General features: G+C 36.0%; 1 protein-coding gene across 1 annotated transcript; it reads right to left on the bottom strand.

Annotated features, from left to right (window-relative positions):
- Nucleotides 1-867: 867 nt before the first annotated feature.
- On the bottom strand, nucleotides 868-12242 carry LOC126831067 (uncharacterized). Its single transcript, XM_050561689.2, has 3 exons — nucleotides 12196-12242; nucleotides 8398-8995; nucleotides 868-6795 (listed from the first exon to the last, which is right to left on the bottom strand). Exons 2-3 carry the CDS (start codon nucleotides 8963-8965, stop codon nucleotides 6200-6202), a joined length of 1164 nt encoding a protein of 387 aa, XP_050417646.2. The 5' UTR covers nucleotides 8966-8995; nucleotides 12196-12242; the 3' UTR covers nucleotides 868-6199.
- Nucleotides 12243-12743: the final 501 nt, after the last annotated feature.

The following is a 12743-nucleotide window of genomic DNA, read 5'->3' as shown; positions in this document are numbered from 1 at the left end:
TGAGGGTTTGTGTGCTTGTTGGCGTAAAAGCAGGATCGTAACTAGCTCAGAGCAACAAGGGGGGCGGGATGTGTTCTCAGGGGTGCTGTAATATTGACGGACAATGTATATTTTTTAGGGTCGAAATTTTTTCACGGGGTGGGGGGGGCCGAAACTGTTTGCAGGGGAAAGCCCCCCTGTGCCCCCCCCCCCCACCTTGGTTATGGACCTACGTAAAAGAATCTCTGATAATTGGAATGGAAATAAAAGAAGCCTTAGCGCATCTGTCCAGACAAAATATCTCCCATATAGAAGACTTATTCTGATTAAAACACAGATCCTATTTCGTCTCGTTTATTATAGTTCAAAATTCCGTTTTTCTTGTCTTTTCTACACGAGGATCTGGATGAGTTGTTATCATTGACGTGTTCTGGATGGTGTTAGGGATTAGCCAATGAAAGGGTCTATATGTGAGTTTTTACCGTGAGCTGCACGGAACTGTGAGCGATCAACTAGAAACATCAACGCAGGTTGGTTAATCAAATGTCTGACGTCATAGGGCCAAAAGCCGCTCGTATGACCTATGACGTGACTTCCACTACAACCGGTCTGATCTTCATGTAGTGTAGGTCATCAAAAGTATAAAAAAACAAAACGAAACGAAATATAGATCTGTGTTTTAATCAGATTGCTTTTGAAATTGAAACCCCAAAATGTTAAAATTCAATATCCTGAAGTTCGATAGGGTTCTTCAGTCGGTCGACAACTCTGACCAGTAGGTTAGAGATTCCACAAGAAATTATGACAACAGTCATATGTAACGATTTGACGGACGAAGGTGACAATATACGTCCACCTTAAAGGTGGGCAAACTACGAAAATAAAGCATAGGTGCAAAAGATGTATATTTAAAAAGAAAAGTTTAACAAGTGAATAATTAAAATAATATAATATAAATTCCAGATCAGATTAACAGATATTGATACATATTAAAATTATTATCAAAGAAACTTCTTATTTAATTACAACCATTTATGATACAATCATTGTAAATTTGGTATAAAGTCCATTTAAAACGAAGGCATAAAAGTGAGCAAATATAATCAGTGAAACCAACAGAAACCCGAGAAGAGGTTGGAGGCAAGAAAGCGATCTGATTATAATTTTTATTTTGAGATTGTAATCAAACCAACTGTCTATCTATGATCAAGATATTCTGTCAGGTAACACATTCAATAGAGTCTCAGATTGTAATCAAACCAACTTTCTATCTATGACAATGATATTCTGTCAGGTAACACATTCAATACAGTCTCAGAATGTAATCAAACCAACTTTCTATCTATGATCAAGATATTCTGTCAGGTAACACATTCAATAGAGTCTCAGATTGTAATCAAACCAACTTTCTATCTATGACAATGATATTCTGTCAGGTAACACATTCAATACAGTCTCAGATTGTAATCAAAGCAACTGTCTATCTATGATCAAGATATTTTGTCAGGTAACACATTCAATAGAGTCTCAGATTGTAATTTAACCAACTTTCTATCAATGACAATGATATTCTGTCAGTTAACACATTCAATAGTCTCAGAGTGTAATCAAACCAACTTTCTATCTATGACAATGATATTCTGTCAGGTAACACATTCAATAGAGTCTCAGAATGTAATCAAACCAATTTTCTATCAATGACAATGATATTCTGTCAGGTAACACATTCAATAGTCTCAGATTGTAATTTAACCAACTTTCTATCAATGACAATGATATTCTGTCAGTTAACACATTCAATAGTCTCAGATTGTAATCAAACCAACTTTCTATCTATGACAGTGATATTCTGTCAGGTAACACATTCAATAGAGTCTCAGAATGTAATCAAACCAACTTTCTATCAATGACAATGATATTCTGTCAGGTAACACATTCAATAGTCTCAGATTGTTATCAAACCAACTTTCTATCTATGACAATGATATTCTGACAGGTAACACATTCAATACAGTCTCAGAATGTAATCAAACCAACTTTCTATCAATGACAATGATATTCTGTCAGGTAACACATTCAATAGAGTCTCAGATTTCCCTTATTTCATATGTGACCTATTATCAGGATGTAAAGTAATTTTGAATAATAGTATGATCATTGATTTCTTTAAAAAAAAATACAATAACAACTTATTTTTAACAAATCGCCCAAAATCAATAGAATTCTTCGTCTCATGACCTTAAACACTGTGTATAAATTTAAAGTCAATCGGATATTAACTTTGGCCCCTAGAGCGTCCACCGAGGGACGGAGGCGACGAAAATATACAACCACATTTACATTTAACAATTAAGTTAAAATTAATTATGTCAAAATCTCATTTAAAATATGGAAAGTTAAAATAAAAATCTTTATTGTTGCCATTGCCATAATATTAAATTAAATGACTCCAAAAGAAATTCTTAACACATTATATATGCATACTGTAAAATGTACATGTCTTGTTTAAGAAGCTACAATGTAGAACTTCGAAAATTGAGCTCATCGTTAGTTTGAAATTAAAAAATATAAAACTAAAATATAACAAAACTATAACACTAGTAAGACAATTTTATCACGAAAGGTGATACAGACAAGTGTGGTGCCAAATATTAACACAAAGCTTCCTCAACAAAACAAGCTTCATCAAACTCAACTGTTAAAAATAGATTGTTCAAACTCATTTGAAACAAACCAACTGTTAAAGAGGCATAAGGGAGATTAGATATCTAGAGTTGATTATGGTCTGGGTAGGTTAATTAATGTCTAATTAATAATTTAGATAACATTTCAGGCCTAAAGAAAGACCTGCAATAGGCAGATTTACCTTTTGCATAATGTATGTTTAAACAATTGTATAAGGTTAAAACCTTTAATGTTATGACAAATCTATAAAACAATTGCACTTCATTTTTTCACAACAGGCAAATTATTCTTAATATATAAAAGTAATACTTAAAGATAATAATATAATTCTAATGAACTAATTTTTTCTCAATAAGAGAGAGAGAGAGAGAGAGAGAGAGAGAGAGATAGATCATCCACTTGACACAAACTAGATCGTTTCGGGACTAACGCATGGTTCAATTTTAGTTCAATAATCCGCTTGAGTGTAGGGGTCTTTAGCAGTGGGAAGAAACCGAAGCACCCGGAGAAAACCCACGAGGCGGGGCAGGTGAATAGTTTCTAATGTCGAAACAACATCTGTCTTTTTTATATAACGGTATCTTTTGAAATTACATCAGTAATTCAAGTAGCAATATTGAAATTCGCGTGTCGCAAAAATGTAGTACATATTATGGTTACTCTGATTATGCACGACGATATTCAAGGGGGCGCTAGTTTCGCCAGCGGTAAAGTAGCAATCTGTTTCACAGAGAATTACGAGTCTCGTATAATAATATGTTTCACAGAGAATTACGAGTCTCGTATAATATCTGTCATAGATGACTGCCTTAACACGTGCTGTCACAGCACGCGGTGTGAATTATTGGCTGAATGGCGCGTGCATTGTTTACATAAGACATAACTGCTTCGGAGAGAATGCTGCATTTTAGTCATTTTAATACCCATTTACACTAAATCGGAAATAATTTTTAACTACAAATACGTCAAACGCCTTTATTTATTTTTCCAATATATACAAAAAATGCTTTAGAATTTAATTTGTCGCAGGAAAAAAGTTAATATTTCTAGCTAATTAAGCCACATCAATGTCATCCTTATCAGTGATTGTCGCGGCCAAGCAAATATTCACTGCGGATCAGTGTGGTAAAGTAGTGGTAAGGATTTACGTCATAATTGTATTGACGGTAATGTTATAAGAGATGGTCTAAAACGGATAATGTGTGCAATGTGGATAATTATATATTTATCTTATGTCACAACTCAAAATTACCACGGTCACTGTGTTTTCTATAGAGCACGTGGTAATACGTGTGAGTGACTGGAATGATTTTTTTTTTTTTCTACGGCCAATCCAGTTCATCATTTGTCTTTAACCAAGAAAGAAATTTCGATAATAAAAGCTATTTAAATAGCCAAAAGGGAATATATAGGTGAATATTCCATTAAATATTAATTATTATAAGCCCTATTAGTCCAATATTTAATTGTATGTGTACTGACACAAAGTGGTGTAGACAAAGGAATTCACGAAACCTTACCATAAACAAAAAAACACGGAATATAAATTTAATTTGAAAAGGTTTCGCGCGTTATAAAAAATGACCGACAGTGAGAATTTTGACGTGGGAACCATGGTACCCTTAAACACTGTCACCCTTTTGTTATTGTTATCTGAACACAAAACAGTTTACATCCACTTTAAATATGTGTATAGAAGAGTCGTACACTATCCCAAACAATACTTCGTGTATTGGCTATACAGACAAAGTAATTAATAACAATAAAATTATTAAACATAATATATCAAATTATTAAACATAATATTATCACAGTAATAAAATTATCACTAGTAATACAATTATCAAACATAATATATCACTAGTAATAAAATTATTAAACTTAATATATCAATAGTACTAAAATAAAATTAAGTGAAATGGGGTTTAAGGTCCAAAGTAGTAATAAAATTATTACACATACATATATATAAACAGTATTTACCATGTAAAATAAGGCTTTTTTTTAAATGTGGTTAATATACATTTACCTACAACATAATATCATTTTCCTCTAAAGGTAAATAATTGTAACCTGTCACACAAAACTTTAAGAAGAAACACGGCCATTGCAGACTCTTGTTAAAGTTTAGTCATAATCTTCTACCTATTAAAATAGTTTCAACAGTGCAAGACTTGAAGTACAAGCTATTCCACCTTTAAAGGGACATTAGGTAAGATTAGATAAAGAGTTGACAGTTCTTGATATAATAGTTAAAAAAAAAAAACCAGATAATGAAAATAGAATATGCTGAAAATTTCAGTCAAATTGCTTTACTCTGGACAGAGATAATAGTGATTCAATTTTAGCCTAGTCTCGATCATCATTACTAACATTGGTACGATAATAAACAAAGTCTTGATTATCCATTTTTACGTTAAATTATCCCATCACAAAATGTATTCCCATCTGCTAAATATCACAGGATAGCAAAGGCATCTAGAGTTGATTATGGTCTGGATAAGTTAATTAATGTCTAATTATTAATTTAGATAACATTTCAGGCCTAAAGAAAGACCTGTAATAGGCAGATTTAGCGAAATTGCATAATGTATGTTTAAGCAATAAATTAAAATGACAGTGACATGTGCGCATAATATAATTTTTATTCTTTCAACAAATGAGAGAGAGATTAGGTCATTTTGGGACTAACATATGGTTCAATTTTATTTCAATAATCCACTTTCGCGCATTTGTCTTTAGCAGTGGGAGGAAACTGGAGGACCCGGGGAAAACCCATGAGGTTGGACAGATGACCCTACTCCTTGTCATGTACAACAGGGGAATTGAAACCACACCAGATGACTCAAAGACAGATCTTATGATACAGCGCGTGCTACCCCTCCCTCATATTGTTTAGTGTATAAATCCCAAGCACCCCATTAGCAGTTCTGATAAAGAAGTGAAAGTTATAATATTTTCTTTGAAAAAAAAACAATAACAAATTTTGATAAATGTAACAACTTCTATTTAAGAATTAAGTTAAATTTATTCTGTCCCAATCTTGTTTAAAATAAGGAAACTTAATCCTCGGTTCAGTGTGGCAGTTCACAATTTCAAATCACTAAGACACAGTATGAAATCTACAGGAGTCTAAAGCAAATTGAAATAATTTCAAATCAATTTGTTTAAATCAACAGTAGGCTTATTCCAGATTTTGAAATATCAAGGCCGACAACAATAATCTTTATTTTTATTCTTTGCCTTCTATTCGTGGATATATATTTAAGAAAGAGTTTAATAAGATTAGTCCTTGTTATAAATCCACAACAGAGCAACCATAACTACATGTTTGTCAGACCCATATCCATAGATTTGTTCTCTTTAGAAAAAGAGTTAGGGGGAGAGAAATGGGGTGTAACGTCCACTCGACACAAACCAGGTCATTTCGGGACTAACATATATGATTCAATTTTATTTCAATAATTCGCTTGCCCATAGAGGTCTTTAACAGTGGGAGGAAACCCATAAGGTTGGACTTTAGAAATACCAACTCTTAATTCTTTACCTGGAGAGAATCATAAGATGGAGGATTGGGTCCTTGGGGTGGCATTTGAGGCATTGGTGGAGCGGCCCCTCCATGATAAACAATCTGTCTTTGAAAGAACAAGATGAATTTTATATCATATGAACCAGAAAATCCACCTTGATAATGAATTTCAGGAGTCTGGAGAACACTAGCCAATTCCCAACCATTTCGTCCCATTTCTTGTACCCTGCCTTCCCAACCACATTCAGAATGTGCTCCGCTAAAACCAGCTCTAACCGGCACCATATGTTCTACATACGTTCCCTGGTACCGTGGCCTTGGGTCTTGTGCTGCGGACGACGGCTTTTCGAAGAACCACATGCTGCTTACCGCCGAGGTGGTTGACAGAAATTTGGGATTTGTCTTGCCACTGTCGAGAAAAACTTCAACCAGTCGCCATCCCTGTGACAGATAGTTTCCCAATATTCCTGCCCAGTCACATCCAATCGTTATTGAACGTCCGAAGTTGACGTATATTTCTATGTTGACTGGTACTATTTGGTAAGTGTAGATTTCAGGATTGGGATGAGTTGGTATCTCATAAAATAAATCAACGCCATGTACTGGAAGAAAACAAAAACAAATAACATTAAAATAAATCAACACCATATATTGGAGGAAAACAAATGAAATAAAATGGGGTTTAACGTCCTACTGTTCTGCTCTGAACTGGGCTAATGAAGACGGGCATATGCCATACAGTGTGCTATGAGGGAAATTTTGCCCGGACAGCAGCACTACGGCTTACTCTTATATCAAATTCCAACTGTCAAGGGATCTTTTACGTGCATGCCAATGTGTACACGGGACCTCGGTTTTTCGTCCCATCCAAACGACTGGACAGCTCTCCTTGTCAGGCCCTTCGTCCTGCTGGAAGAAAACCAACAAATAACATTAAAATAAGTCAGAGAGAGAGAGAGAGAGAAACAGAGAGAGGGAGGGAGAGAGATGGGGATAAATGTCCATTAGACACAAACTAGATCATTTCGGGACTAACATATGGTTCAATTTTATTTCAATAATTCGCTTGCGCATATGGGGTCTTTAGCAGTGGGAGGAAACCAGAGTTTGGACAGGCGACCCTACTCCTTGCCACATACAACCGGGTAATAGAACCCACGCCAGTTGACTCAATGACAGACCTTATGATAGACCTTATGATACAACGCGCAAACGCTAACCATTCGGCCAACCAACACCTGCTAAAATAAATCAATATCATGTACCAGAAATAAAATACAAATAATATTAAAAATAAATCAATAAAATAGGTTATTGTGTGAATCAAAAGGACCAATGATTTTTTAGAGTATTCACAATGTTCTGATAACAACTGGGCCAATTTTGTATGATCCTGATTATCAATTCAACCAGAATGTTTGAAAAAAAAAATTTAAACATCAACACCATTTAAAGATACATTATGGGAGATAAGATAAAGAGTTGACTGTTCTCGCTTTAATAGTTAAAAAAAAAATAAAATAAAGTAAATAGAATATGTTGAAAATTTTAGTCAAATTGCTCCACTCTGAACCGAGATATTAGCTTTTGAATTTTAAATATAGCCTCGATCATCATTACTTAAGTCGGTACGATAAAAAACATAGTCTCGATTATCCATTTTTGGATTTAATCATCAATGAGCGTTGAGCAGCAGATCGGATTCAAATCCAGTAAATATCGCAGGCTAGCGATGGCACCAAGAGTTGATTATGGTCTGGATAAGTTAATTAATGTCTAATTAATAATTTAGATAACATTTCAGGCCTAAAGGGTCATTATGGGAGATTAGATAAGAATTGACAGTTCTCGCTATAATAGTACAAAAAATAGATAAAGAAAACAGAATATGCTGAAAATGTCAGTCAAATTACTCCACTTTGAACCGAGATATTAGCGTTTGAATTTTTGGCTAGTCAATAAAGTCGGTACAATAATCCATTTTTACTTTAATTATTTTTCAAAAAATGTATTCTAATCCTCTAAATATCGTAGGCTGGCGATGACATCGAGAGTTGATTATGGTCTGGATCAGTTAATTAATGTCTAATTAATAATTTAGATATCATTTCAGGCCTATAGATCATAGACCTGCAATAGACAGATTTAGCTCTTGCATAATATATATTTAAAGAAACAAGAAAATAGTTGAGCGAAAAACTTACTTGGGGAGCGTCCTGCAAAACCTGCAGAAAATCCTTGAGATATTTCTTGTCCTGTCAATTCCACACACAGTAGACGGCCACCAATTTGTGTATTATTAATAATAGACTGTGTTAGTGATGAAGCATCAGCTACAGATGCTGAATTACAACTGATGATTCCATTATATACAAATTGTGTTTGAATAACAGATTTTTCCACCTGTAATCTCCATCCCTCGTTTTGATACGGATAACGACATAAAATACCTTGAAAAGGTACACTGACAGACGTGCAAAACAAACCTCCCTCGCGAAGCTGTTGTGGAGTCCTGACAAAACTCAACAATCTAAAACCCTCTGCATATTGTGAAGCTAGAAATGGGTAGTAGGAATCTACACTGCTGGTAACTAGTTCCTGACCAGCTCCACCACCAAAAGCAAACTTAGCACCAATGGAAACATTTGTGTTGATAAATTTGTATTCTGGGGCTGGACCAGGATAAGGAGGCTCTTGTTGTTGAACATATTTTGGTTCTTCACCAGATTTACTCAGCACCTGTCCTTTGTTACTACTCTGCTCAGCACCCATTGTAATTATTCTTTAATTATTCTTTAATTCCTAAAACATAAAATAGTCAAATATTTAGAAAATGCAAATAATGTATGAATAATGAAATTAACAATAACAAAATGCAAAACTGACCTTCATCGACAGTCGTAAAGAATATCATTTCATTACTGTACTTTTTTTAAAGCCTAGAAAAATTATTGCCCAGAAATGAAATGAAACAGGAACGTCTTACTGCGACTGGGCTAATGAAGACGGGCATACACCATACAGTGTGCTTTGAGGGAAATTTTGTCCAGGCAGTGGACAGTCAAGGGATCCTTTTTACGTGCACACTAATCTGTATACAGGACCTCGTTTTTTCATTCCATCCTAACAACTATAAATTGTCCCTTGCCAGGGCCCCGGTCCTGCACCACTGACCAGGAAGAACCATTCCGAAAAATCCAGATGAACTTTCTCGGCCAATGCAGGGAATGAAAACGAGACCTCCAGGATATAGCGAGCCAACATCTTACTCACTGAGCCACCGTAGCTCCCCAGGAATTACTTGCGTAAGTAGGTGTTTAAGTATCAATAATATTTCATCAGTTTGAAAGGTGAATCTCTATATTGTCTTCTCAGACAAAATATCAACTTTATCCTACATAGTTGAACATAACAGGGGAGATAACTCTGAAATTGGAATTGAACAGTTTGGAAATGAAATGAAATGGGGATTAACCTACTATTCTGCTCTGAACTGGGCTAAGGAAGACTGCTATACAGTGTGCTATGAGGGAAATTTTGCTCATACAGCAGCACTGCGGCCTACTCTTATATCAAATATTAATTGCTGAGGGATCTTTTCGTGCACTCCAATGTATACACAGACATCGGTTTTCGTATCATCCGAACGACTAGACAGGTGTCCATGTCAGGTTCTACACCACTGACAAGGGGAAACCATATTGGAAAATCCCGACGAACTTTCTCGGCCAATGCGAACATTTTAGATTTCTTTTAGATACTCCTTTACCACCAAGAAATGTAAATTTGAAAACGATCTGACAAGAACTGTAATGTGCAGCGCTTTCACAGAAAAAGTTGGACAGTTTGTATTTATAGTCAAACTACAATCCTGTTCACCTGTTCCCTTGGGTAAATTCAGTGATAAATAATTACTTGTAAAGATATTTTCCTTCAATGGCCTATATTTCATGTAGTACATAGTCGATTATGACTCACACTAGTATTATACAAAGTTTGGAAATTATTCCCTTGTTGTTAGCCCGTTTCTCATTTTGAGTAAAATCTGTATCACTATGGAAATGAAATGAAATGAAATGGGGTTTAATGTTTTACTGTTCTGCTCCGAACTGGGCTAATGAAGATGGGCATACACCACACAGTGCGCTATGAGGGACTGCAGCACTACAGCCTACTCTTATATCGAATTCCAACTGTCAAGGGATCTTTTACGTGCACGCCACTGTGTACACAGGACCTCGGTTTTTCGGCCCATCAGAACGACTAGATAGCTGCCCTTGTCAGGCCCTTCGTCCTGCATCACTGAAGGGGGAACCACACCTGAAAATCTGGATGAACTTTCTCGCCAATGTAGGGATGGAACACCCGACCCCCAGGCTAGCAAGCCAGCATTTTATCCACTTAGCCACCGTGCCCCCCATTATCACTATAGGCCAAGGACTATACTGTGCAGCGGACGCTTGCAGCTGGCCCTGGATCCATTTACTGATCTGATATCGTTGTTTGTTTGTAATGTATGTATATTGTCTTATCCGTAAATTTGTGTTGTGTAATTGTCAAGGAATCATGGGGTTTAACATCCACTCTTCAACACAAACTAGGTCATTCCGGGACTAGGGCATGATTCAATTTGTTTTTCAATAATACGCAAGTGAGAGAAGAGAGAGAAATGGGGTTTAACGTCCACTCGACACAAACTAGGTCATTTCGGGACTAACATCTGGTTTTAATTTTATTTCAATAATTCGCTTGCGCTTTAGCAGTGGGAGGAAACCAGAGGACCCAGACAAAACCCACGAGGTTGGACAGGCAACAATACTCCTTGTCACGTACAACCGGGGATTTGAAACCACGCCAGTTGACTCAATGACAGGCCTTGTGATACAGCGCGCAGGTTTTAACCATTCGGCCATCCAACCCCCCCAATACGCAAGAGTCTTTAGTAGTAGTAGGAGGTAACAAATGACCGGAGAAACCCATGAGGTTGGACTGGTGACCCCCTTTCTAGGTAAAAACAAACATGTCTGTAGTTATAGGCTAAATTTTGATCTATGTTACGGGATGGATAAGTTGTTTGGCTCTCTCGTGGTAGCACTTTAAAATAAACCTTTTGTAAGGCCTACCTGTAGTGGTAGTTGCAGGCCCGGGACTGTACAGGCAGTGGACGCTTATGGCTGGCCCCCAGATCCATTCACTTGATTTGATATTTGTTTATTTGGTGCAATGTCTATTTTCTGTCTTGTCCGCAGGTTTATCTTGTAGGTTTTTGTTTTATGTGTAGTGTGGTCCTCCTGCACTTACTACTATATTTAGTAACGATTTCTGAGTGATAGAGGCTAGGGCTTAGTTATAGGTTAGCCGCCTCTATCAGACATCATTACTAAAGTATAAGGAATTTTGAACGGCACACTACGAAAATTATTCACTAAAGAAGCCAGCTATTTGATTCAATTGATTGGTGAAATTCGAAACACTGCAATAAGTAGCCTAAGTCCATAGCTGTGTTTGTCTTTATTTAGTCTGAGTCATTCTATGTGTCTATGACTAGTCTAGGGTTGTATACAACGTCTATGACTTGTCATGTCTTCATTTTGCAAAATTCTGATATTTTTCATATATATAATATATTTACAAGTGTGCCACTATTTTTTCATGTGTTCCAAGGTGTGCCGTTGGCAAAAAAAGGTTGAGAACCTAGGGGCTGCGGTACATATAATCATATATATAATTTTATATACACGTATACCTATCGATTATCACGATAGGACGCATAGCATAACCATGGATGATGGATTGATGGACCGTATCGTATCTAAGCTCAGATCATGCAGCCCTGGACTCGATCACGTTACCACTCAGTCGAGTTTAAAAAAAGTAAACTTGATTTTGATTTACGTTCAGTCGTACCAGAAGACTTACGAAGTTACGTTCAGTCGTGTCGTATGACATAAAGCCAACATACTGTTACGATATAACAAATTATTTTGACATGCCATATTTACCTTGTTCAAGTCCAATTTGACCTCATTTCGCAACTTAACAACAAAGGGTAAATAACTCAGTAGTAGAGCAGGATTCAGACTAGTAAATAAGTAATTACAAAAGCAACAAAGGGCAAATAACTCACTAAATTAAACAGGGATCAGACTAGTAATTATCTTGACTTCAAAGTTAGATGCATGTTATTCCGTGGCCTATAACATTTTTATGAACATTCCGATGATTTTTATTTTTTTTTTAAACACAAAAAGCCTTTATCCGATCAAATATTGAAGGTGTTGACCATCTCGATTTTTTTGCTATCACCGATAAAAGAAATCTATAGACTGACAGAAAATATAAATTCAAACTATCTTCTACGATTCTAGACGGATGAAAGTATACCTACCACCTAAGTATACCTAGTATAACTACCACCTAAAAGAAAGATCCGATATAGGAGAGGCTCAAGATTGTCCCATCGATCGATGGCTGTTAAATGTTGACTGCATGGAGAGAGAGAGAGAGAAAGAGAGGGAGAGAGAGAGAAATGGAGTTTAACGTCCACTCG

The sequence above is a fragment of the Patella vulgata genome, chromosome 8 (genome assembly GCF_932274485.2).
Source record: "Patella vulgata chromosome 8, xgPatVulg1.2, whole genome shotgun sequence".
In the NCBI taxonomy this organism is placed as follows: Eukaryota; Metazoa; Mollusca; class Gastropoda; family Patellidae; genus Patella; species Patella vulgata.
Note: the sequence above shows the minus strand (reverse complement) of the source record. Positions and strands in the feature narration are given on the sequence as shown.